General features: G+C 43.3%; 1 protein-coding gene across 6 annotated transcripts in view; it reads left to right on the plus strand.

Moving 5' to 3' along the window:
- Positions 1–22,620, plus strand: part of TDRD9 (tudor domain containing 9) — a 124,104-nt gene that overhangs the window by 37,232 nt on the left and 64,252 nt on the right. For 4 of the 6 annotated variants that reach the window (XM_510193.9, XM_016926799.4, XM_016926801.4 and 1 more), the window contains 4 exons: positions 1,073–1,195; positions 4,937–5,017; positions 9,773–9,937; positions 20,525–20,628. In XM_510193.9, the coding sequence (XP_510193.3) occupies positions 1,073–1,195; positions 4,937–5,017; positions 9,773–9,937; positions 20,525–20,628 (473 nt within the window). The remainder of the gene's footprint in view (positions 1–1,072; positions 1,196–4,936; positions 5,018–9,772; positions 9,938–20,524; positions 20,629–22,620) is intronic. The other 2 variants (XM_016926800.4, XM_054666327.2) reach the window with 1 other exon arrangement.

The raw sequence follows: 22,620 nt of genomic DNA on the forward strand, positions 1-22,620 counted from the left end.
AAGTTGATAGTATGTGACCATTTTCTGCTGAAAATTAGTTGTGTCTCATGCCTGTAATCCCAGCACTTTGGGAGACCGAGGCAGGCGGATCACATTAGGTCGGGAGTTTGAGAGCAGCCTGGCCAACATGGTGAAACTCCGTCTCTACTAAAAATACAAAAATTAGCCGGATGTGGTGGTGCATGCCTGTAGTCCCAGCTACTTGGGAGGCTGTGGCAGGAGAATTGCTTGAACCCGGGAGGCAGAGGTTGCAGTGAGCCAAGCTTGCGCCACTGCACTCCAGCATGGGCAACAGAGTGAGACTCTGTCTCAAAACAAAAAACAAACAAACAAACAAAAAAAGAAACCAGCTGCTTATAGAAGAGAACTGTGGCATAATTTTAAAAAGCAGTGAAACAGAATTTCTTGAAAATAAGGCTGGGCATGGTGGCTCACGCCTATAATCCCAGCACTTTGGGAGGCTGAGGCGGGCAGATCACTTGAGGTCAGAAGTTTGAGACCAGCCTGGCCAACATGGTGAAACCCCGTCTCTACTAAAAATACAAAAATTAGCCAGGCATGATGGCACATGCCTGTGATTCCAGCTACTCAGGAGGCTGGGGTATGAGAATTGCTTGAACCCGGGAGGCAGAGGTTGCAGTGAGCTGAGATCATGCCACTGCACTCCAACTTGGGTGACAAAGTGAGACTCTGTTTCGAAAAGAAAAAAAGAATTTCTTGAAAATAAATTGTAATTTCTTTCCAGTTGAATAGGAAAGCAGTGAGAATTCTCATGCTTATGGCTTTTATAATTTTATCTTTTTAATTATATCTGTAATCTAGAAGATGTCTTGATACACAATTGTTTTAACATAAAAATGTTATAGCAGTGTGATTAGATGAGCCAACCCCTGCCGCCCTCCCCCCCAAAAAGAAAATAATTGACTTGAGAATGTCACTTTTAATTTGGAGCCTGTGTATCTTTCGAAATACCTTAATTTTTCATTCCCTTTCTTACCCCCATTATATTAATAAAATGGACATAACTTTTTTTTTCTCTTTTTTCCTTTCCTTTTTCCTTCTCCAATTTTAGGTAGGGCTAGAGAAAATAGCAACAGAGGACACCAGGCTAATTTATATGACAACTGGAGTCCTGCTTCAGAAAATAGTTAGTGCCAAGAGTTTGATGGAATTCACACATATCATCATTGATGAAGTAAGTGATGTCATCTACTTGTAAAGGTCATATTTATCTCTCTTAAAAAAACTCTCAGAGTATTGTGAACCCTGTCTTTGTGCCTGTCTCAGCTTTCTTTATTTTTTCCTTCCCCTTTACTTTCTGGACTTTTCTCAGTAAGGATGGAATGTTTTTTGATTTTGTTTATATTTTAAACGTGAGTTTTTTGGTGGGGAATGTTGTGTTTGAATAACTTTCCCAGGAACTTTGGAACTGGTTCTTAAACTCTTGTGTTTTAAACCTTATCAGTAATTCTGTTTGGGAAGCTTGACTTATTTCTAGAGGAATTAGACACATCAGCAAATAAATAGGATTTGTGAGAGGTTGTGAGACAAGGGTAGGGTGTTTAATAGAGTCTGAAATCAAACCATTTGGGCAACAGGCTCATGCCTGTAATCCCGATACTCTGGGAGGCCAAGGTGGGTGGATCACTTGAGGTCAGGAGTTCGAGACCAACCTGGCCAACATGGTGAAACCCATCTCTACTAAAAATACAAAAAAAAAAAAAAAAAAAAAGATTAGCTGGGTGCGGTGGCACACTCCTATAGTCCCAGCTACTTGAGAGGCTGAGGTGGGAGAATAACTTGAACCTGGGAGATGGAGGTTGCAGTGAGCTGAGTTTGTGCCACTGCCCTTCAGCCTGGGCAACAGAGTGAGACTGCGTTGGAAAACAACAAATAACAACCAAAAGGATAAACCCATTTGGGCAACTGTTTAGGGTAGTGTCTCTGCACTCTATTTTGATGCGTGGGATAACGAATAATACAACATATACTCCAGGCAAAGCTGAGTCAGTGCGTTTGTGATCTTATGTACAGGCACTTGGTTTTAAATTCTTGTAGGGCATTTGGTGGGAGAGTAGGAGAGGGTGAAAATGATCTACTGTTTCTTACAAAATAGGGTGATATATAATACGGTTCAGAATTTTTCTTTATGACTTATGGCAGTTTTGAATATCTTTATAGTAGGTAGAGACAAATTCAGATTTAATAGATAATATGCCAAAAGATGGCATTATGAAGGTTGTAATAGTTATTCATTGGGCTTTTTAGTATAATTGAGCCCACTTTACATAAAAGGAAACTAAAGTTTAAGGAAGTTCAGTGCTCAGGCCACAAGTAATCAGTGATGTTGCTGGGTTCATCCCTGGGTAGTTTACTTTAGAGGCTGTGGTGCTGGTACCTACATTTATTTTCTGTGTGTCTGACATATTTCTCTGCCTACGTGGCCTTTGCACACCCATACTTGAGTGACACAGATAAATCCATCAATGCTGTGTTATTGACTATATCCTTTTCTCGAGCTCTGCCATAATAGCTGAGCAAAAGTTAGCCCCTCTCTTCGAGAGCTTGCCCTACTGGGGAGCGGTAACCAACAGAAGACCATCGCGCCATCACGGCAGCCTCCTGCTCTGCCTCTGTCTGGTGCGGTGTCAGCACCTCGTAGATGCCCCAGGGATTATTTGCTTCATAAATGAATGGACTGGATTCAACTACCTGAAGTTTTAGGTTTACATATAGTATCGTTTGCATTATCTGGGATTATTTGAATTTCAAAACAAATACAAAAACAAAAGTTGAAGATAGCCAGCCAGTTTAAAATGGAATAATGTTTTAAACTTTCCAGCTCTTAAGGATAAAGTAGCTTGGGCCGGGCACGGTGGCTCACGCCTGTAATCCCAGCACTTTGGGAGGCCGAGGTGGGCGGATCACGAGGATTTGTGAGATCAGGAGATCGAGACCATCCTGGCTAACATGGTGAAACCCCATCTCTACTAAAAATACAAAAAATTAGCCGGGCGTGGTGGCGGGCGCCTGTAGTCCCAGCTACTCAGGAGGCTGAGGCAGGAGAATGGCGTGAACCCGGGAGGCAGAGGTTGCAGTGAGCTGAGATTGCGCCACTGCACTCCAGCCTGGGCGACAGAGTGAGACTCTGTCTCAAAAAAAAAAAAAAAAAAAAAAAAAAAAAAAAAAAAAAAAAGAATAAAGTAGCTTGGCTGGGTGCGGTGGCTCACGCCTATAATCTCAGCACTTTGGGAGGCCGAGGTGGGCGGATCACCAGGTCAGGAGATTGAGACCATCTTGGCTAACACGATGAAACCCCGTCTCTACTAAAAATACAAAAAATTAGCCGGGCATGGTGGCGGGCACCTGTAGTCCCAGCTACTCGGGAGGCTGAGGCCGGAGAATGGCATGAACCCGGGAGGTGGAGCTTGCAGTGAGCGGAGATCGCGTCACTGCACTCCAGCCTGGGCTACAGAATAAGAGTCTGTGTAAAAAAAAAAAAATGCAAACCCCCCCCCCCCCAAAAAAAAAAACTAGCTTTAAGCAAATCATTCATTCAATAAACTTTTTTTTTTTTTTTGAGTACTGCTATGGAAAAGGTGCCTCCTAAGGGGCTGAGGTTATAAAGATGAGTACTAGGGAGACACATCTGCTGATGTGTGCGTGTTTATGTGTTAGAAAGGCTGGTGTAGGGATCCTGGAGCCAGTGGGTTGCGGGGCAAAGGGAAGATGATGGGTGTGTGAACTCAGAAGAGACTGCCACAAGCTGAGGAGAGCTCACTTTGGGGCTTTTTGCTGATGATAGCCTTGATTTTTCTTCTCAAGTAAAAGAGAGGATGTTTGTGCTGAGGAAATGTTCTGAAGTCCAGTGACAGCATGAGATTTATGATGATGTTAAATACCTTTTAGCTACTGATTTTTGTTTTTCTTTTCTCTATGCTACTTCTCTAGACATCTCCTTCAGTGGGAAGTTCAGAAGATAGTAGGGCCTGGAATAGAATTACTTACAGAATAAATCCTTACACCTCTTACACTGAGGAAAGGAGAACTCCCTCTTTGAAACTTAGTAATTATCTCTCCACTTCGGCTGAGAAATGTCCCAGAATAGAATCTTACTGTCCCCTTGTACATTGATGTTTCCTAAGTTCTAGAGTAACTGGCTTCTTTAGAACAGTAGCAGGCTGCCTAGCCCTTGGGTGCTAGCTGGTTCTGGGGTGGGGCGGGGTGGGGGGGCTGTGGGTCCTGGGGTGGCTCTGACTGTGAGGTCTCTGTCTGAGGAGGGCTGCAAGGTCTGTCTGAGGTGCTGCCTCCCTGACTGCTGTCCCCGAGCGTCAGTGCTACTGACCTCGGGTCCTAACCTTGCTCTGGTTTGCCTGTTTGTGACTGACCCAGCTTTTCCAGGACCAGCCCTTGCCCACCCTTGTGAGCTGCAGTTATGCCATCATGGAGTGTGTCCTGTAGGGGTCACATGGCTCCCGGTCAGTGTTAGACTGGCACATCTTCTTCCCTGTGCTTGCTTGCTCAGATGACAGTGTACCTGCAGGCCTGGCAGGGGTTGTGGCAAGGAGGGGCCATGGGAGGCTGGCCCAGTGGTTCTCTGTGCTTGAGGTAGGTGGAGAGGTTTCTGGTTGTCACAGTGACCTTGGGCACAGTTGGCAGTAAATGAGCAGGGGCGAGGGTGCAGAACATTACTCTGCCATCTCTCAGGGGGCCCTAAGGAGAAACACTGGGGGCCGTGACTGAGTGGGTGGTCTGTGGTCTGTTGGCCGATGCTCTTTGCTTCCTCTTAACCAAGAGTGATACTAGCCCCCTGAGGAACTGCATTTAGCAGAGAGAACTGGTTTAGTCCCCAGTCCCCCAGTGGTGCCTTTCTGTCAGCAGTGACATGTGTGTTGCCTGATGCCATGTGGGGGGTGCCCCCTTTTTTATTTTGTAGGTACACGAACGAACAGAAGAAATGGATTTCCTGCTATTGGTAGTCCGCAAACTCTTAAGAACAAATTCACGTTTTGTGAAGGTAAATTTGATTTCATGAGTAACAGACATATTTAGGATTAAGATTCATTGTTTAGTTTTGTTTCTCTCTATAGTCTGTTGGTGTCTATAGAGCATTCTGGGACCCCCGACAGATACTAAAATCTGAGGATCCTCAAGTGCCTTATATGAAATGGCATAGTAAAGTATTTGCATGTAGCCTATGCACATCTTCCCATATGCTCTAAGTCACCTCTAGGTTATCTACAATACTGAATATAATGTAAATGCCATGTAAATAGTTGCTATACTCTATTTTTTAAATTTGTATTTTTATTTTTTCTGAATATTTTTGATTTTCAGTTGGTTGAATCTGCAAATGCAGAATCTGGATACAGAGGGCTGACTGTATTTTTTTTTTTTTGAGATGGAGTCTAGCTCTGTCGCCCAGGCTGGAGTGCAGTGGCGTGATCTCGGCTCACTGCAAGCTCCGCCTCCTGGGTTCATGCCATTCTCCTGCCTCAGCCTCTCAAGTAGCTGGGACTACAGGCACCCACCACCAAGCCCGGCTAATTTTTTGTATTTTTAGTAGAGGCGGGGTTTCATCGTGTTAGCCAGGATGGTCTTGATCTCCTGACCTCGTGATCCGCCCGCCTTGGCCTCCCAAATTGCTGGGATTACAGGTGTGAGCCACCGCGCCTGGCCCAGGGCTGTTTGTTTGTTTGTTTACTTATTTATTTATTTTGAGATGGAGTCTCACTCTGTTGCCCAGGGTGGAGTGCAGTGGTGTGATCTCAGCTCACTGCCACCTCCACCTCCCAGGTTCAAGCAATTCTCATGCCTCAGCCTCTTGAGGAGCTGGGACTACAGGCACCCGCCACCATGCCAGGCTAATTTTTTTTTTTGTATTTTTTGGTATAGATGGGGTTTTGCACCAGGCTGGTCTTGAACTCCTGACCTCAACTGATTTGCTTGCTTTGGCCTTCCAAAGGGCTGTGATTACAGATGTGAGCCACTGCACTTGGCCGGGCTGACTGTATTTTAACAGAAACATTTGAAACTGATGACGCTTAAAATTCATGATCATGTGTAGTACACCAGATCTTGCCAGGAAGCCAACTAAGGGGCATTCTTTTATGAACAGAGTACGGATACTTTTTGGTTATTATGTTGCCTTAAACTCTCATATTTTCTCCAGGCTGCAGAAAATGGTCTAGTTGACTATAATGACATGCTGGGTTTTGAGCTTTGCTTTTGGTTGAATAAGTACCACAGTTTAAAGGTATGTGAATGAAGCTGGGTGGTACAGTGGCTCACGCCTGTAATCCCAGCAGTTTGGGGGGCAAAGGTGGGCAGATTGCTTGAGCCCAAGGAGTTAAAAACCAGCCTGGGCAACATGGTGAAACCCCATCTCTACAAAAAATACAGAAACTAGCTGGACATAGTGGTGTGTGTCTGTGGTCCCAGCTACTTGGGAGGCTGACGGAGGATTGCTTGAGCCTGGGAGGTCCAGGCTGCAGTGAGCTGTGATTGCGCCACTGCACTCCAGCCTGGGTAACAGATGAGACCCTGTCTCAAGAATTAGCCGGGCGTGGTGGCGGGCGCCTGTAATCCCAGCTACTTGGGAGGCTGAGGCAGGAGAATTGCTTGAAGCCGGGAAGCGGAGGTTGCAGTGAGCCGAGATTGTGCCACTGCACTCCAGCCTGGGCAACAGAGAGAGACTGCATTTAAAAACAAAAACAAAACAAAAAGTAAGTGAATGAGTCTGCAGTCCCTGTGTTCGAAATAGCACCAAAGTGCATTGAAATTTGAGAACAGAGTATGTACTACTATTTGAGAGACGTAAGTAGAGTTAACTGAAAGTTGATGGGAATGATAAATATCATTTACTTCTTATTTGAACAAAAAGGAAGAAGATGTGAACTAGGCCAAAATGGCGAAGGGCTTAGAATAATTGTGCAGCCTAAATAAGTCTACTCATAGGTCGACCTTAACCCAGCTATGCTAAGCAGAGGTCTGTGGGAAACAGCTTGATAAAAGGCCGCATGGTTGGGTTATTCAGTTATTCTATGATGGGGCTGCTTTGGAAAGCAGTTGCTTTCTAAACCATAAAGCATTTTGTCTTCAAGTGTTTATTTGTTGAGGAAAACGTTTCTCTTTCTCTTTCCCATGTCCCCAGGTGGGGAAGCTTCTGCCTTAGGATGTTCATATTTTCACTGGGTGGGTGCTGAATGAATGGAACTCGACACTTGCAATCAGTTGTCTTATTGCTTGAGGTGACTATGAAATGAATGAGAGAATTTGGCTATTTCAGTCCTTTTTGGAATCTTAACCAAGCTGCCATTGAAGATTATTCACATTGAGACCTTTCTTGAATGTCATTTAAGACTCTTCTTTTTTACTCCAGTCAGAATAATGAGTTGGTTACACATTTTTAAGTTTTCAGTGGTAAAAAGAGTTAAAGTGTTAGTGGATTAACAAAACCCTACACTGATGGACATGTTGGTAAGGAATTTGGTACTTATAAGTTGTAAGATATGGTTGGTCAGTTTCACTGTGTTCATGATTTATTAACAAATGCGTGAAGCAGCATATTTTCTCGATATAGAAACTTATATGGTACATGTAGTTGGGCCAAGAAATTAGACACCATATTCTAGGTGGTTTTGTAAGAGGTTTTTAAAAAACTCTCAAAAAATCTGTATCAGCTTTTAAAGAGAGTGCCGCTGTCAAGAGGACCTGGGTGTGGGGCACGGGCACATGGGCTTTAAGGCCTCCCCTTTCCTCTCCCCCAAACCTTTAGGTCCCTGTGGTTCCCCCGACCTGGCTTCCTCTCACTGCCTCCTCTATACCATCCTCCAGCCACTGACCTTGTTGTCACCTCTTGCTGACTGGACTCAGCTCAGGCCCACTCCAGACAGGCAGTTGTCTTGGGTGTCTGCTGACTTGCCTGTTTGGAGAAGAGGCAGAGGGCTGCCGGGGAGGGTGGATGAGGGAGGCTGGTGGCCAGGAATGCTCCCTGCATTCCAGGCTTGGCCTCTTGTTTGCAGGCTGCACTCCGTGTCCTGCAGTTCACTGGCCTCGTCGTTCCTTAAAACCCAGTTTAGAGATCATTTATGGTGACTGGGGTGTGTCCCTTAGGAGCCTCTCTTCCACTCCAAGTGGCTTCTGAGAGCATTCTTTTTAACTTCAGACATCTCTTCTCAAAATGAGTTTTAGTCTGTACAGTTTTTACCATTTGTATCTCATTCCAAAGGGGAAAATACAGATGTTTTCTTTACTCAATAACTGCAACAACAATGCTTATATGAAATGTTTACTTTTTGGCTGGGTGTGGTGGCTCACGCCTGTAATCCCAGCACTTTGGGAGGCCGAGGTGGGCAGATCGCTTGAGCTCACAAGTGTGAGACTGGCCTGGGCAACATGGCGAAACCCTGCCTCTACAAAAAACAGTTACAAAAATCAGCCAGGTGTGGTGGTGCACACATGTAGTCCTACCTACCTCAGAGGCTGAGGTGAGAGGATCACTGAAGCCCAGGAGGCTGAGGTTGCAGTGAGCTGACATCACACCACTGCACTCCAGCCTGGGTGATAGAGCCAGAACTTGTCTAAAAAATAAAAAAGTTTACTTTTTGGCTAGGATTTCCACTTAGATACCTCTACTTGCGATGTACAGTAGGTGGTGAGCAGCCAGCCGGACTGCTGTGCCCACTCCCCACGTAGCATTGTGGAGACTGCTGAGCTGGGAGACCCTCCATAATCAGCCACTTTCTCCTGGCACGTCTCGGGCTGTATGCACTGCTCCTGTCATTCATGGCTGAGTTTCTTAAGGATATCATTTCATATTTGCTTTTTGACAAAACTGGAAGCTGCAGTCAGTCATCTTGCCCCAGTCTGGGGTTGTTCCTCTGCTCCTGCACCACTGTCGTCCTGGGACTTCTCCAGTTTCTTGAGTTGGAGCTAGAGTTTTCTAGATCCCGTTTTGTTTGCTGGCTTACTCTGTCATTTCTCTGGAACACATCATAGAGTAACTTATTCTTTTTAATTTATTTTTTATTTTTGTTTTTAGAAACAGGATCTTGCTCTGTTGCCCAGGCTAGAGTGCAGTGGTGTGATCATAGATCACTGCAGCCTCGACCTCCTTGGCTCCAGTGATCCTCCCACCTCAGCCTCTTGAGTAGCTGGGACTACAAGAGGGCACCATCATGCCCAGCTATTTTTAAATTTTTTGTAATGATGGGGTCTTGCTATGTTGCCCAGGCTGGTTTTAAACTCTTGGCCCAAGATTACAGGCATGAGCCACGGCACCTGGCCTTACTCTTTTTTTTAAATTTATTTTTAATTAATTAATTAATTTTTTTGTAGAGACAGTGGTCTCATGTTGTTGCTCAGGCTGGTCTTGTACTCCTGGGCTCAAGTGGTCCTCCCGCCTCAGCCTCCCAAAGTGCTGGGATTATAGGTGTGAGCCACAGTGTCTTTGTTTACCTGGGCCTTATTCTTTTTTAAAATTAGTCTCCTGATGCAAAGTTTTCTTTCAGAAAAATGGTTTTAATTTACCCTTATTGGAGATGAAATTTATCATTTGAAAAGGTACTCGAAGAGAAATAGTAAAAGTTGGTATCTCTGAACATTGTTTAAACTACAATAATTACACTAGAGATTAAATCAGGGTGGTCTGTTTAAAGTCTCAAAAGTTGTTAGATAAGGAGTGAAGCAGAAGAAAAGCCTGCAGTTTTAGAAGTATTTAATTTGTGATGATTCTCATTGTTTTATTTGAATGTTTTCTCTTACTCTGTAGGTGGTCCTGATGTCGGCTACCATCAACTGTAAAGAGTTTGCAGACTACTTTGCTGTTCCTGTTCAAAACAAGATGAATCCTGCATATATTTTTGAAGTGGAAGGCAGGCCCCATTCAGTTGAAGAGTATTATCTTAATGATTTGGAGCACATTCATCATAGCAAGGTATGTTAGAATGTGCTGTTTCTTTTATAGTGAGCGTACTCTTGTATTGGATCAAACCTGCATTCATCACCTATGATTGTAAGGCCTTGTGAGAAAATTATTATTTTAAAATTGATGCATACTAAGTGTACATATTTATGGAGTATAGTGTGGTATTTTGATACATAGGTATAATGTGTCATGATCAAGTCAAGGTAATTAGCAAATCCATCATCTCCAACATTTATCATTGTTAATTATCTTTAACATTTATCTTTGTGGTGGGAACATTTAAAATCCTCTCTTCTAGCTATTTGAAAATAAACGATAAGTTGTTGTCAACTGTAGTCACCCCACGGTGCTCTAGAACACGAAAACTGGGCGTAGTGGTGGGGGTCTGTAGTTCCAGCCATAGTGGGACCCTCATCTCTCTTTAAAAAGGACACTAGAAGTTATTTCTTATCTAGCTATAATTTTCTGTCCATTAACCAACCTCTTCCTATTTCCCCCCCTTCCCAGCCTCTAGTAACTTCTTTTCTACTTTCTCCTTCTGTGAGATCAGCCTTCTTAGCGTCCAAATTTGAATGAGAATGTGTGGTATTTATCTTTCTGTGCCTGACTTATTTCACTAACTTCACTCAGCCATGTTGCCCAGAATGATAGGATTTCATTCTTTTTTCATGGCTGAGTAGTATTTAATTGTGTGTATGTACTATATTTTCTTTATCCATTCATCTCTTTTTTTTCTTTTTTTTTTCGAGACAGAGTCTTGCTCTGTTGCCCAGGCTGGAGTGCAGTGGCGCAATCTCAGCTCACTGCAAGCTCTGCCTTCCAGGTTCACACCATTCTCCTGCCTCAGCCTCCCGAGTAGCTAGGACTACAGGCGTCCGCCACCATGCCTGGCTAATTTTTTGTATTTTTAGTAGAGACGGGGTTTCACTGTGGTCTCAATCCCCTGACCTCATGATCCGCCCGCCTCAGCCTCCCAAAGTGCTGGGATTACAGGCATGAGCCACCGCGCCTGGCCTATCCATTCATCTCTTAATGTACACCTAGGTTGATTCCATATCTTGGCTATGGTGAATAATGCTGCAGTAAACGTGAGAGTGGAGCTATCTCTTCAGCATATTGTTTTTCTTTCCTTTGGAAATATACCCAGTAGTAGGATGGCTAGGCCATATGGTAGTTCTGTTTTTAGTTTTTTTGAGGATGCTCCATACTGTTTTCCATAAACGCTATACTAATTTACATTCCTACCAACAGTATACAAGAGTTCCCCTTTCTTTGCATTTTTGCCAGCATTTGTCATATTTTGTCTTTTATTTTTACTTATTTATTTTAGAGATAGGGTTTTGCTCTGTCACCCAGGCTGGAGTGCAGTGGCACTATCATAGTTCACTGAAACCTTGAAGTCCTGGGCTCAAGCGGTCCTCCTGCCTCAGCCTCCCAAAGTGCTGGGATTACATGTGTGAATCACTGCACCCAGCCTTTATTTGTCTTTTGATAATAGCTATTCTGGCACATGTGAGATAATATCTCAATATGGTTTGGATTTGCATTTCCCTGACAATTGGTGATACTGAGCATTTTTTCCTGTATTAGCCAGTAGTATGCCTTCTGTTTAGAAAAGTCTTTTCAGCTCACTTATTTGCCCATTAAAAAAATTGGATTGTTTGGGCCTGGTGCGGTGGCTTACGTCTGTAATCCCAGCACTTTGGGAGGCCGAGGCCGGTGGATCACCAGGTCAGGAGATTGAGACCATCCTGGCTAACACGGTGAAACCCCGTCTCTACTAAAAATAACCAAAAAATTAGCCGAGCGTGGTGGCGGGCGCCTGTAGTCCCAGCTACTCGGGAAGCTGAGGCAGGAGAATGGCATGAACCCAGGAGGCGGAGCTTGCAGTGAGCCAAGATTGCACCACTGCACTCCAGCCTGGGTGACAGAGAGAGACTCCATCTCAAAAAAAAAAAAAAAAATTGGATTGTTTTTTGCTGTTGAGCTCCTTGTATATTCTGGGTATTAATCCCTTGTCAGATGAATAGTTTGCAAATGTTTCCCCCCATTCACTCAGTTGATTTCTTTCTTTTTTTTTTTTTTTTTGCTATGCAGAAGCTTGTTAGTTTGATATAATCCTATTTGTCTACTTTTGCTTTTGCTGTCTGTGCTTTTGAGGTCTTAGCCATCAAATCTTTGTACAAATAGATGTCCTGAAGCATTTTCCCTATGTTTTCTGCTAATAGCTTCATAGTTTCAGGATTTAGTTTAAGTCTTAAATCCATTTTGAGTTGATTTTTGTGTATATTGAGAGATAGGGGTTTAGTTTTATTTTTCTGCCTCTGGATACCCAGTGTTCCCAGCACCATTTATTGAAGAGACTGTTCTTTCTCCAGTGAATGTTCTTGATGCCTTTCTTAAAAATCAGTTGGCTGTAAATATGTTATTTTATTTCTGGGTTCTTTATTCTGTTCCATTGATCATCTGTGTGTCTGTTTTTATGCCAATATCATGCTGTTTTGGTTACCATTACTTTGTAGTATATTTTGAAGTTAGGTAGTGTGATGCCTCTTGCTTTGTTCTCTTTGCCCAGGATTGCTTTGGCTTGTGAGATCTTTTTTGGTTCCATATGAATTTTAGGATTGTTTTTTTGATTTCTGTGAAGAATGTCATTGGTATTTTGATTGAAATTGTATGAATCTGTACATCACTTTGGGTAGTATAGTCATTTTAATAGTATAAATTCTTCCAATTCATGGCAAGGCACAGTGGCTCACACCTGTAATCTCAGCACTTTGGGAGGCCAAGGTGGGCCGATCACTTGAGCCCAGGAGTTTGAGAAAGAAAACATACGGAAAATGCTTCAGGACATCTATTTGTAGTTAACATTTACTTAGTAACACTTAAAAAAACCTACTAACTAAACTTCACTTTATTTGGTTTGACTGTATTTTCCATAATGTCCTTTATTCTGGGATCCCATCCGGGATGCTACATTAGGTTTGGTCACGATGTTTCCTTAGGCTCCTCTTGGCTGTGGTAGTTTCTCAGACTTTCCTCATTTTTTAAGACTTTGACGATTTGAAGAGTACTGGTCTTTGACTGATGTTTTTCTCATGGTTAAACTGAGGTTATTGGTTTTGGGGAGGAAGACCACAGGCTGAGGTGCCATTTTTGTCACATATCAAGGGTATACACTATCAACATGACCTTTACTGGTTGTCTTAAGTCTGTTTAATGTTTTTTTAATTAAAAAATTTAAATTGACACATAATAATTCATGGGGTACATAGTGATGTGATACATACAATGCATGGTGATGAGCTCAGTGTAACTAGCATATCTATTGTATCAAACATTTTTTTGTGTGTGTGTTGGGAGCATTCAGTAGCCTCCTATAGCTATTTGAAATTACATATTATTGTTATCTGTAGAACACTGGAGCTTCCTCCTCTTATCTAGCTGTCCTTTTGTATCCTTTAACAAATCTCCCTATTGCCTCCTCCTTTCCCCCACCCTTCCCAGCCTCTAGTATCTTCTGCTCTACTCTTTACTTCTATTAAACTGTTTTTTAGCTTCCACATGAGAACATGTGGTATTTAACTTTCTGTTCCTGGCTTATTTCACTTAACATAATGTCCTCCAGTTTCATCCATGTTGTTGCAAATGACAGGATTTCACAGTTTTTATGGCTGAATAATACTCCATTGTGTATATATTCTCCATTTTCTTTCTCCATCTGTTGTACACCTAGGTTGATTCCATATCTTGGCTATTGTGAATAGCATTTAACACTGTTATGAAGGAATACCTCAGTCTGGGTAATTTATAAAAGAAAGAGGTTTATTTGGCTCACAGTTCTGCAGGCTATACAAGAACCATGGCACTGGCCTCTGCTCAGGGAGCTGGTGTGTGCAGAGATCACATGGTGAGACTGGAAGAAGGTGGGTGTGCCAGGCTTTTTGTAACAGTCACCTCTCAGGGGGAACTCTGGTAGGAACCAATAACAGCGAGAACTCAGTCTCCCCAAGGGAGGGCATTAATCTATTAATGAGGCATCTGCCCCCATGTCCCACACACCTGCTATTAGGCCCCACCTCCAACACTGGAATCAAATGTCAACATGAGATTTGGAGGGGACAAACTATAGCACTGATGACACAGACTTTGATCACTGGAAAGGTTGTGTTTGCCAGGTTTCTCCATTATGCATTACTGCCTCCTTTCCACATTGTACTCTTGAGAAACAAGTTGCCAGGTGAGGCTCTATTCAAGGTAGGGAGGAGGTAGCACTTACATTTACAACATTTAAACAATTTGCATTTTCTGACTCTTTTTTTGTTTTTCCTTTGAGATTGGGTCTTGCTCTGTTACCTAGGCTGGAGTGCAGTGGTGTGATCATAGCTCACTGTAACCTTGAACTCCTTGGCTCAAGAGATTCTCCCATCTCAGCCTTCCAAGAAGCTATGACTACAGATGCATATCACCATGCTTGGCTAATTAAAAAAATTTTTTTTGTGGAGATAGGGTCTTGCTATGTTGTCCAGGCTGATCTTGAACTCCTGTCTGTAGGGACCAGCCCCACAGGGTTGGTGGGTTTTTCTCCCCGTGTGCAGAGATGAGAGATTGTAGAAATAAAGACACAAGACAAAGAGATAAAAGAAAAGACAGCTGGGCCTGGGGGACCACTACCACCAAGACGCAGAGACCAGTAGTGGCCCCGAATGCCAGGCTGCGCTGATATTTATTGGATACAAGACAAAGGGGCAGGGTAAGGAGTGTGAGCCATCTCCAATGATAGGTAAGGTCATGTGGGTCACGTGTCCACTGGACAGGGGGCCCTTCCCTGCCTGGCAGCCAAGGCAGAGAGAGAGGGGAGAGAGAGAGGGAGAGACAGCTTATGCTATTATTTCTGCTTATCAGAGACTTTTAGTACTTTCACTAATTTGCCACTGCTATCTAAAAGGCAGAGCCAGGTGTACAGGATGGAACATGAAAGCAGACTAGGAGTGTGACCACTGAAGCACAGCATCACAGGGAGACGGTTAGGCCTCCGGATAACTGCGGGTGGGCCTAACTGATGTCAAGCCCTCCACAAGAGGTGGAGGAGCAGAGTCTTCTCTAAACTACCCCAGGGAAAGGGAGACTCCCTTTCCCGGTCTGCTGAGTAGCGGGTGTTTTTCCTTGACACTGACGCTACCACTAGACCACGGCTAGACCATGGTCCGCTTGGCAACGGGCGTCTTCCCAGATGCTGGCATTACTGCTAGACCAAGGAGCCCTCTGGTGGCCCTGTCCGGGCATAACAGAAGGCTCGCACTCTTGTATTCTGGTCACTTCTCACTATGTCCCCTCAGCTCCTGTCTCTGTATGGCCTGGTTTTTCCTAGGTTATGATTGTAGAGCGAGAATTATTATTATATTGGAATAAAGAGTAATTACTACAAACTAATGATTAATGATATTCATACATAATCATATCTAAGATCTATATCTAGTATAACTATTCTTATTTTATATATTTTATTATACTGGAACAGCTCGTGCCCTCGGTCTCTTGCCTCGGCACCTGGGTGGCTTGCCGCCCACACCTCTCCTCAACTGATCCTCTTGCTTTGGTCTCCTAAAGTGCTGGGATTACAGGCATGAGCCATCATGCCTGGCCTCTGACTAGTTTGAAATGTGAGAGTGATGATGGTTTACCAGTCTTCTTTCCAGCTGGCTGAAGTCTAATTAATTCCTATTGATGTTCATTGTGTATTTTCTGTCAGAGCTCACAACACTTAGATGCTTCCTTGTGGACCCGCTGAGGAGCTGGATCAGGCCTTGCCATTTGCTGTCTGAGCCCGTGTGGTCAAGACAACCCAGCTTCTAGGCACCTAGGGCCCCCTTGCCTCATGGGTGGGTTATGTTCAGTAGAATAGAGAATGTCCAGCTTTAGCAATATTTATCCAACATCTTGTTTTTGGTACCTGATAGGTGCTCAGTAAATATTTCAGTGAATGAATATGCAACACTTAGCTGTATACAGACGTTCCTTGACTTGTAATGGGGTTATGCCCTGATAAAACCATTGTGAGTTGAAATCATTAAGTTGAAAATGCATTTAATACACCTGTCCTCCTAGCCTACCTTGAATGAGTTCAGAACACTTATTTAGCCTATAGTTGGGCAAAATCACCAAATACAAGGCCTATTTTATAATAAAGTGTTGAATATCTCATGTAACTTATTGAATACTGCACTAAAAGTAAAAAGCAGAGTGGTTTCATATCACTGTAAAGTCTAAAAATATAAGTTAAATCATTGTAAATCAGGGACAGTCTGTGTTACTTTTGAGCTTATAAAAATGGTGTTGTTTTGTATAGATCCTATTATACAGCTTCAGAATCAGAGGACCTTGGTTAAAATTTCAGTTGTGTTACTGTCAGTACTCTTGTCATGTTACCTCACCACACTGTCTGCTGTTACAAGGGAGAAGCCCCCTCTCTTCATGGAGCACCAGCCGCGCCTCCTGGGTTTCATGTCTCATCCTTCTTACATTCTTAGGGACCTCATCTGATCTACTGTTTCCCCCTCCCCATTGTTACCATTAGTGTCTCTTTCTCTGCTGTCATTTTCTTGTCCACACTGAAACATAACTGAAGCTCTTTCACCTTTGCGAACACCCACCTTAGGTCTCAGGCTGCTCTCCAGCCGTTGCTGGCCTGTGGACTCTCTCATTCTCTACTTTTCTACCTCCCGCAGGCAATTCATTTATTGCAGGGTGGTGTCCCCTGTTGCCACTCAGACTGCACCTGCCAGGGTCCCTAGTGACCTCCTTGTCGTTAGGAGAGCTCTAGGTAAGTCCTAGACTTACCTGGCCTTTCTGCAATATTTGACACTGTTGGCCACTTCGATTCTTGAAACTCACCCTCTCTTTGGGTTCTGTGGTGGCATCCTGGTTTTTCTGTTACCAGATCTGGCTGTTCCCTTTCAGTGTCCTTTGGAGAGTCCTTTTCATCCTTTATATTCAGCTTCTTAAAAAATTGTGAAAGAGGCCAGGCGTGGTGGCTCATGCCTGTAATCCCAGCACTTTGGGAGGCCGAGGCAGGCGGATCACCTGAGGTTGGGTGTTCGAGACCAGCCTAACACGGAGAAACCCCAACTCTACTAAAAATACAAAATTAGCCAGGTGTGGTGGCACACGCCTGTAATCCCAGCTACTCAGGAGGCTGAGGCAGGAGAATTGCTTGAATCCAGGCGGTAGAGGTTGCGGTGAGCCAAGATCACGCCCTTGCACTCCAGCCTGGACAACAAGAGCGAAACTCCGTTTCAAAAAACAAAACAAAACAAAATTATAAAGAACACGCTTAGAAAAAGGGTTACATAAAATGTAAATGTGTACTGTAATGAAATTGTGAAATGATCAACAACCCAGGTCCAGTAGTAGAGCATGCCCCCCGCCCCACCTGGACTCGCTGTGGGTCACTTTTTTTTTTTTTTTTTTTTTTTTGAGACAGAGCCTTGTTCTGTCATCCAGGCTGGAGTGCAGTGGCGCAATCTCAGCTCATTGTAACCTCTGCCTCCCAGGATTGAGTGATTTTCCTGCCTCAGTCTCCCGAGTAGCTGGGATTACAGGTGTGTGCCACCACGCCTGGTTAATTTTTGTATTTTTAGTAGAGATGGGGTTTCACCATGTTGGCCAGGCTGGTCTTGAACTCCTGACCTCAAATGATCCACCCGGCTCGGCCTCCCAAAGTGCTAGGATTACAGGCATGAGCCACCGTGCCCAGCCTAAAAGTCAACTTTTATAAATTATTTGGAAACTAGCTGACTTAATTTACTCTAAGTAAAAATTGGAAAAAAAATTTGCCCCTGTGATTGGCTTCTCTGATCACCTGAAGACTTCTTTTGATTTGTCCTCAACAAAATCAGATGCAATGTTCTGCACATAGTGTTTAACAAGTAAAATTATTAATTAAAAAAGCTTCTTACTCTGGGTGAAAAAAACCCAGTATCGCTATAAAATAGATTTTTCGGAAATTTAGCGACATCTGTTGTGCTGGATACTGTAGAAAGATGCTTGTGTAGTTGTGGCCTCAGCTCGGGGAAAGCTGGACAGTCACACCCATAGTAAATTAGTACCAGTAGAGTGGGGCACTGCTGAAAAGATACCCAAAAATGTGGAAGCCACTTTGGAACTGAGTAACAAGGCAGAGGATGGAACAGTTTGGAGGGCCTAGAAGGAGACAGGAAAATGTGGGAAAGTTTGGAACTTCCTAGAGACTTGTTGAATGGCTTTGAACAGAATGCTGATAGTGATATGGAGAATGAAATCCAGGCTGAGGTGGTTTCAGATGGAGATGAGGAACTTGTTGGGGACTGGAGTAAAGGTGACTCTTGTTATGTTTTAGCAAAGAGACTGGTGGCATTTTGCCCTGCCCTAGAGATTTGTGGAAGTTTGAACTTGAACGAGATGATTTAGAGTATCTGGTGGAAGAAATTTCTAAGCAGCAAGGCATTCAAGAGGTGTCTTGGATGCTGTTAAAGGCATTCAGTTTTAAAAGGGAAACAGAGCATAAAAGTTTGGAAAATTTGCAGCCTGACAATGCAATAGAAAAGAAAATCCCATTTTCTGAGGAGAAGTTCAAGTCAGCTGCATAAATTTGCATAAGTAATGAGGAGCTAAATGTTAATCTCCAAGACAATGGGGAAAATGTCTCCAGGGCATGTCAGAGATCTTCACGGCAGCCCCTCACATCACAGGCCTGGAGGCCTAGGAGGAAAAAGTGGTTTCGTGGGCCAGGCTTAGGGCCCCCGTGCTGTGTGCAGCCTAGGGACTTGGTGCCCTGTGTCCCAGCCGCTCCAGTTATGGCTGAAAGAGGCTAACAAAGAGCTCATGCTGTGTCTTCAGAGGGTGCAAGCCTCAAGCCTTGGCAGCTCCCACATGTTGTTAAGCTTGTGGGTGCACAGAAGTCAAGAATTGGGGTTTGGGAACCTCTGCCTACTTTTCAGAGGATGTGTGGAAATGCCTGGATGTCAGGGTAGAAGTTTGCTGCAGGGGCGGGGCTCTCATGGAGAACCTCTGCTAGGGCAGAGCAGAAGGAAATGTGGGGTTAAGGCCTCCACACAGACTCCAACTGGGGCACCACCTAATGGAGCTGTGAGAAGAGGGCCATTGTCTTCCAGACCCCAGAATGATAGATCCACCGACAGCTTGTACCATGCACCTGGAAAAGCTACAGACACTCAATGCCAGCCCATGAAAGCAGCTGGGAGGGAGGCTGTACTCTGCAAAGCCACAGGGGTGGAGCTGCCCAAGACCATGGGAACCCAGCTCTTGCATCAGTGTGACTTGGATGTGAGACATAGAGTCAAAGACCATTTTGCAGCTTTAAGATTTGACTGCCCTGCTGGATTTCAGACTTGCTTGGGACCTGTAGCCCCTTTATTTTGGCCAATTTCTCCCATTTGGAAAGGCTATATTTACCCAATACCTGTACCCCCATTGTATCTAGGAAGTAACTAACTTGCTTTGAGACTTGGGACTATGGACTTTTGAGTTAATGCTGAAATGAGTTAAGACTTTGTGGGGACTGTTGGGAAGGCATGATTGTGTTTTTAAATGTGAGGACATGAGATTTGGGAGGGGCCAGAGGCAGAATGATATGGTTTAGCTGTGTCCCCACCGAAATCTCATTTTGAAATCTCACCTGTTATGGGAGGGACCCAGTGGGAGGTAATTGAATCATGGGGGTAGGTCCTTCCTGTGCTGTTCTTATGATAGTGAGTAAGTCTCATGAAATCCGATGGTTCTGTAAGGGAGAGTTTCCATGCACAAGCTCTCTCTGTCTTCCACCATGATTGTGAGGCTTCCCCAGCCATGTGGAACTGTAAGTCCAGTAAAACTCTTTCTTTTGTAAATTGCCCAGTCTTGGGTATGTCTTTATCAGCAGCATGAAGATGGACTAATGCACAGCCTGACTTGGGGAGTTTGCCGCTTGTGGTTGGTGCCTAGTGTTTGGTAGCGGTGCCTGAGGGGCAAGTTTACGTTATCTGGTCTTGGTGTCTTTGCTTTAATAGACAATTAAAAGTAGTAGAGGAACCCCTAAACCTTGGTAGACGGATACCTCATCATGAAACATTGGTAGATATGGATGTGACGTTACAGTTTTCTGGTACTTTTGATATACAAGGTTACTTTTCACACGTGAAATCTTAGGGAAGTCTTAGGGCTCTTTGAGGTGGGGGTTTGACAGAGGGGAAGGGCATTGGCTTTGAGATCAGGAACTCCTCCTGGGTTCCATAGACGTTTGGTGTGACTTAATCGATGTCTTCAAAGTAGACATCCTGCCAAACACACTGCCTGTGCATGTCTGGGCTCTCTGAGCCATTCTTGCTCTGGTGACTAGGCGAGGAGATTGATGAGTATGGCACTTTATGTGTCCACTGTCCTGAGCAGTACTTGGCACACAGCACGTGTTCAGACATTGCTGTCAATAAAAACCAAGAACTTTTATTTAGAGAGTTTGTTACAGTGTTGTACTAATGGTGAGAGCCAGTCCCATCCAATGCCAGGTTTCTTCTGTAATCCTGTTTTCGTATTGCGACTTTTTTCTTTCACTGTTTTTAGCTCTCTCCTCATCTCCTGGAGGAACCGGTGATAACTAAGGATATATATGAAGTTGCTGTCTCTCTCATTCAGATGTTTGATGACTTGGATATGAAGGAGAGTGGGTAAGAGATACTTCAGTTGGTAATGCACTTTAATGTATATGTGATTTAAAAAATTATTCATTTGGAAACGTTTTAGTGTTTTTATAAGAAGGTATAACTATAGGTACTTTTTCAGTAGTTACTGTATATATTTTAAAATCAGGTTAGTATTTTGGAATTTTTTTAACTGGAAATATCTATTTTAAATAATTAAAGCCATGCTGAGTGCAGTGTTAGGACTGATAGTTTTAAAAGCTAGGATTTATAGCCTGAAAATAGTTTTTCCAGACATATAGGGGTCTTATCCCTCTTAATGCTGGGGTAAAACTTTAAATCCTACATTAGTAGAAACTGTTGAAACTTTCTTTGCATTTGTTTTCATTTACTATAAAGACATATTCTTGACCCTAAGCAATCTCCTTCTGTAATCCAGATGTTCATTCATTTAGCTGGTTCTTTGAAAATTGGAACATTTTCCCTGAGGAACAGTTTTAGGTTATAAGTGGTGACTAGAGTTTATAATTTTAAAAATATGGCTGGGCGCGGTGGCTCATGCCTGTAATCCCAGCACTTTGGGAGGCCGAGGTGGGGGGATCACGAGGTCAGGAGATCAAAACCATCCTGGCCAACATGGTGAAACCCTGTCTCTACTAAAATACAAAAAATTAGCTGGGCATGGTGATGCGCACCTGTAGTCCCAAGCTACTCTGGAGGCTGAGGCAGAGGAATCGCTTGAACCTGGGAGGCAGAGGTTGCAGTAAGCTGAGATCGTGCCACTGCACTCCAGCCTGGTGACAGAGCAAGACTCCATCTCAAAAAAAAAAAAAAAATATATATATATACACACACACACACACACACACACACACACACACACACCATATGATTGAGCCTTTACAGCACTAATTTTACTACATCTGTCTCCATAGTTTTGCCTTTTCCAGGATGTCATGTAGTTGGGAATTATACAGTATGTATCCTTTTCATGTTGTCTTCTTCTACTTAGTAATATGTATTTAGTTCCCCTTATGTCTTTTCATGGCTTAGATAGCTCATTTCTTTTTAGCGCTAAATTCCATTGTCTGGATGTACCACAGTTTGTTCATTCATCTTCCAAATTTCCTGCTATGTTCTGCTTTAGCTGTGTCCCATTAGTTCTGCTATGTTGTGTCTTCATTTTCATTCATCTCAGAGTATTTCCTGATTTCCGTTTTGATTTTTTCTTTGGCTTATTGGTTTTTAGGAGTGTGTTGTTTAATTTGCACATATTTGTGAATTTCCCCCAATTTTTCCTGTTACACATTTTGAATTTCATTCTATTGTGGTTGGAGAACATATTTTATATTTTTTCTGTTCTTTTAAATTTATGGAGGTTTGTTGCATGCCTAGCATGTAGACTGTTCTGGAGAATATTACACGTGCACTTGAGAATAATGTCACTCATTGTTTTTAGATGGAGTGTTCTATAGATGTCTTTTAGGTATGGTTGACTTACCATATTGTTCAGGTCTTCTACTTCTTGATCTTCTGCCTGGTTGCTCTATATATTATCGAAAATGAGATATTGATGTCCTCAACAGTTGTTATTGAATTGCCTATTTCTTCAATCTTTTCTGTCAGTTTTTGCTTTATGTATTTTGGTTCTCTGTTGCTAGGTGCATATATGTTTATACCTGTTACATCTTCCTGATTGATTCACCCATTTATCATTATAAAATGCACCTCTTATCTCTCGTAACACTTAATTTTAAGACCTATTTTGTGTATTAGTATAGCCATTTCACTTTTCTGTAGTTGCTGTTTGCATGACACATATTTTTTCATTCTTTTACTTTCAGTCTACTTAGTGTCTTTGCATTTAAAGTGTATCTCCTGTAGACAACATATTCTGAGTGGGATCATATTTTTTTTTTTTAAAGATTGAGTCTTGCTCTGTCACCAGGCTGGAGTGCAGTGGTGTGATCTCAGCTCATTGCAACCTCTGCCTCCTGGGTTCAAGCGATTCTCCTGTCT

This window comes from Pan troglodytes, chromosome 15 (genome assembly GCF_028858775.2).
Source record: "Pan troglodytes isolate AG18354 chromosome 15, NHGRI_mPanTro3-v2.0_pri, whole genome shotgun sequence".
Classification (NCBI taxonomy): Eukaryota; Metazoa; Chordata; class Mammalia; order Primates; family Hominidae; genus Pan; species Pan troglodytes.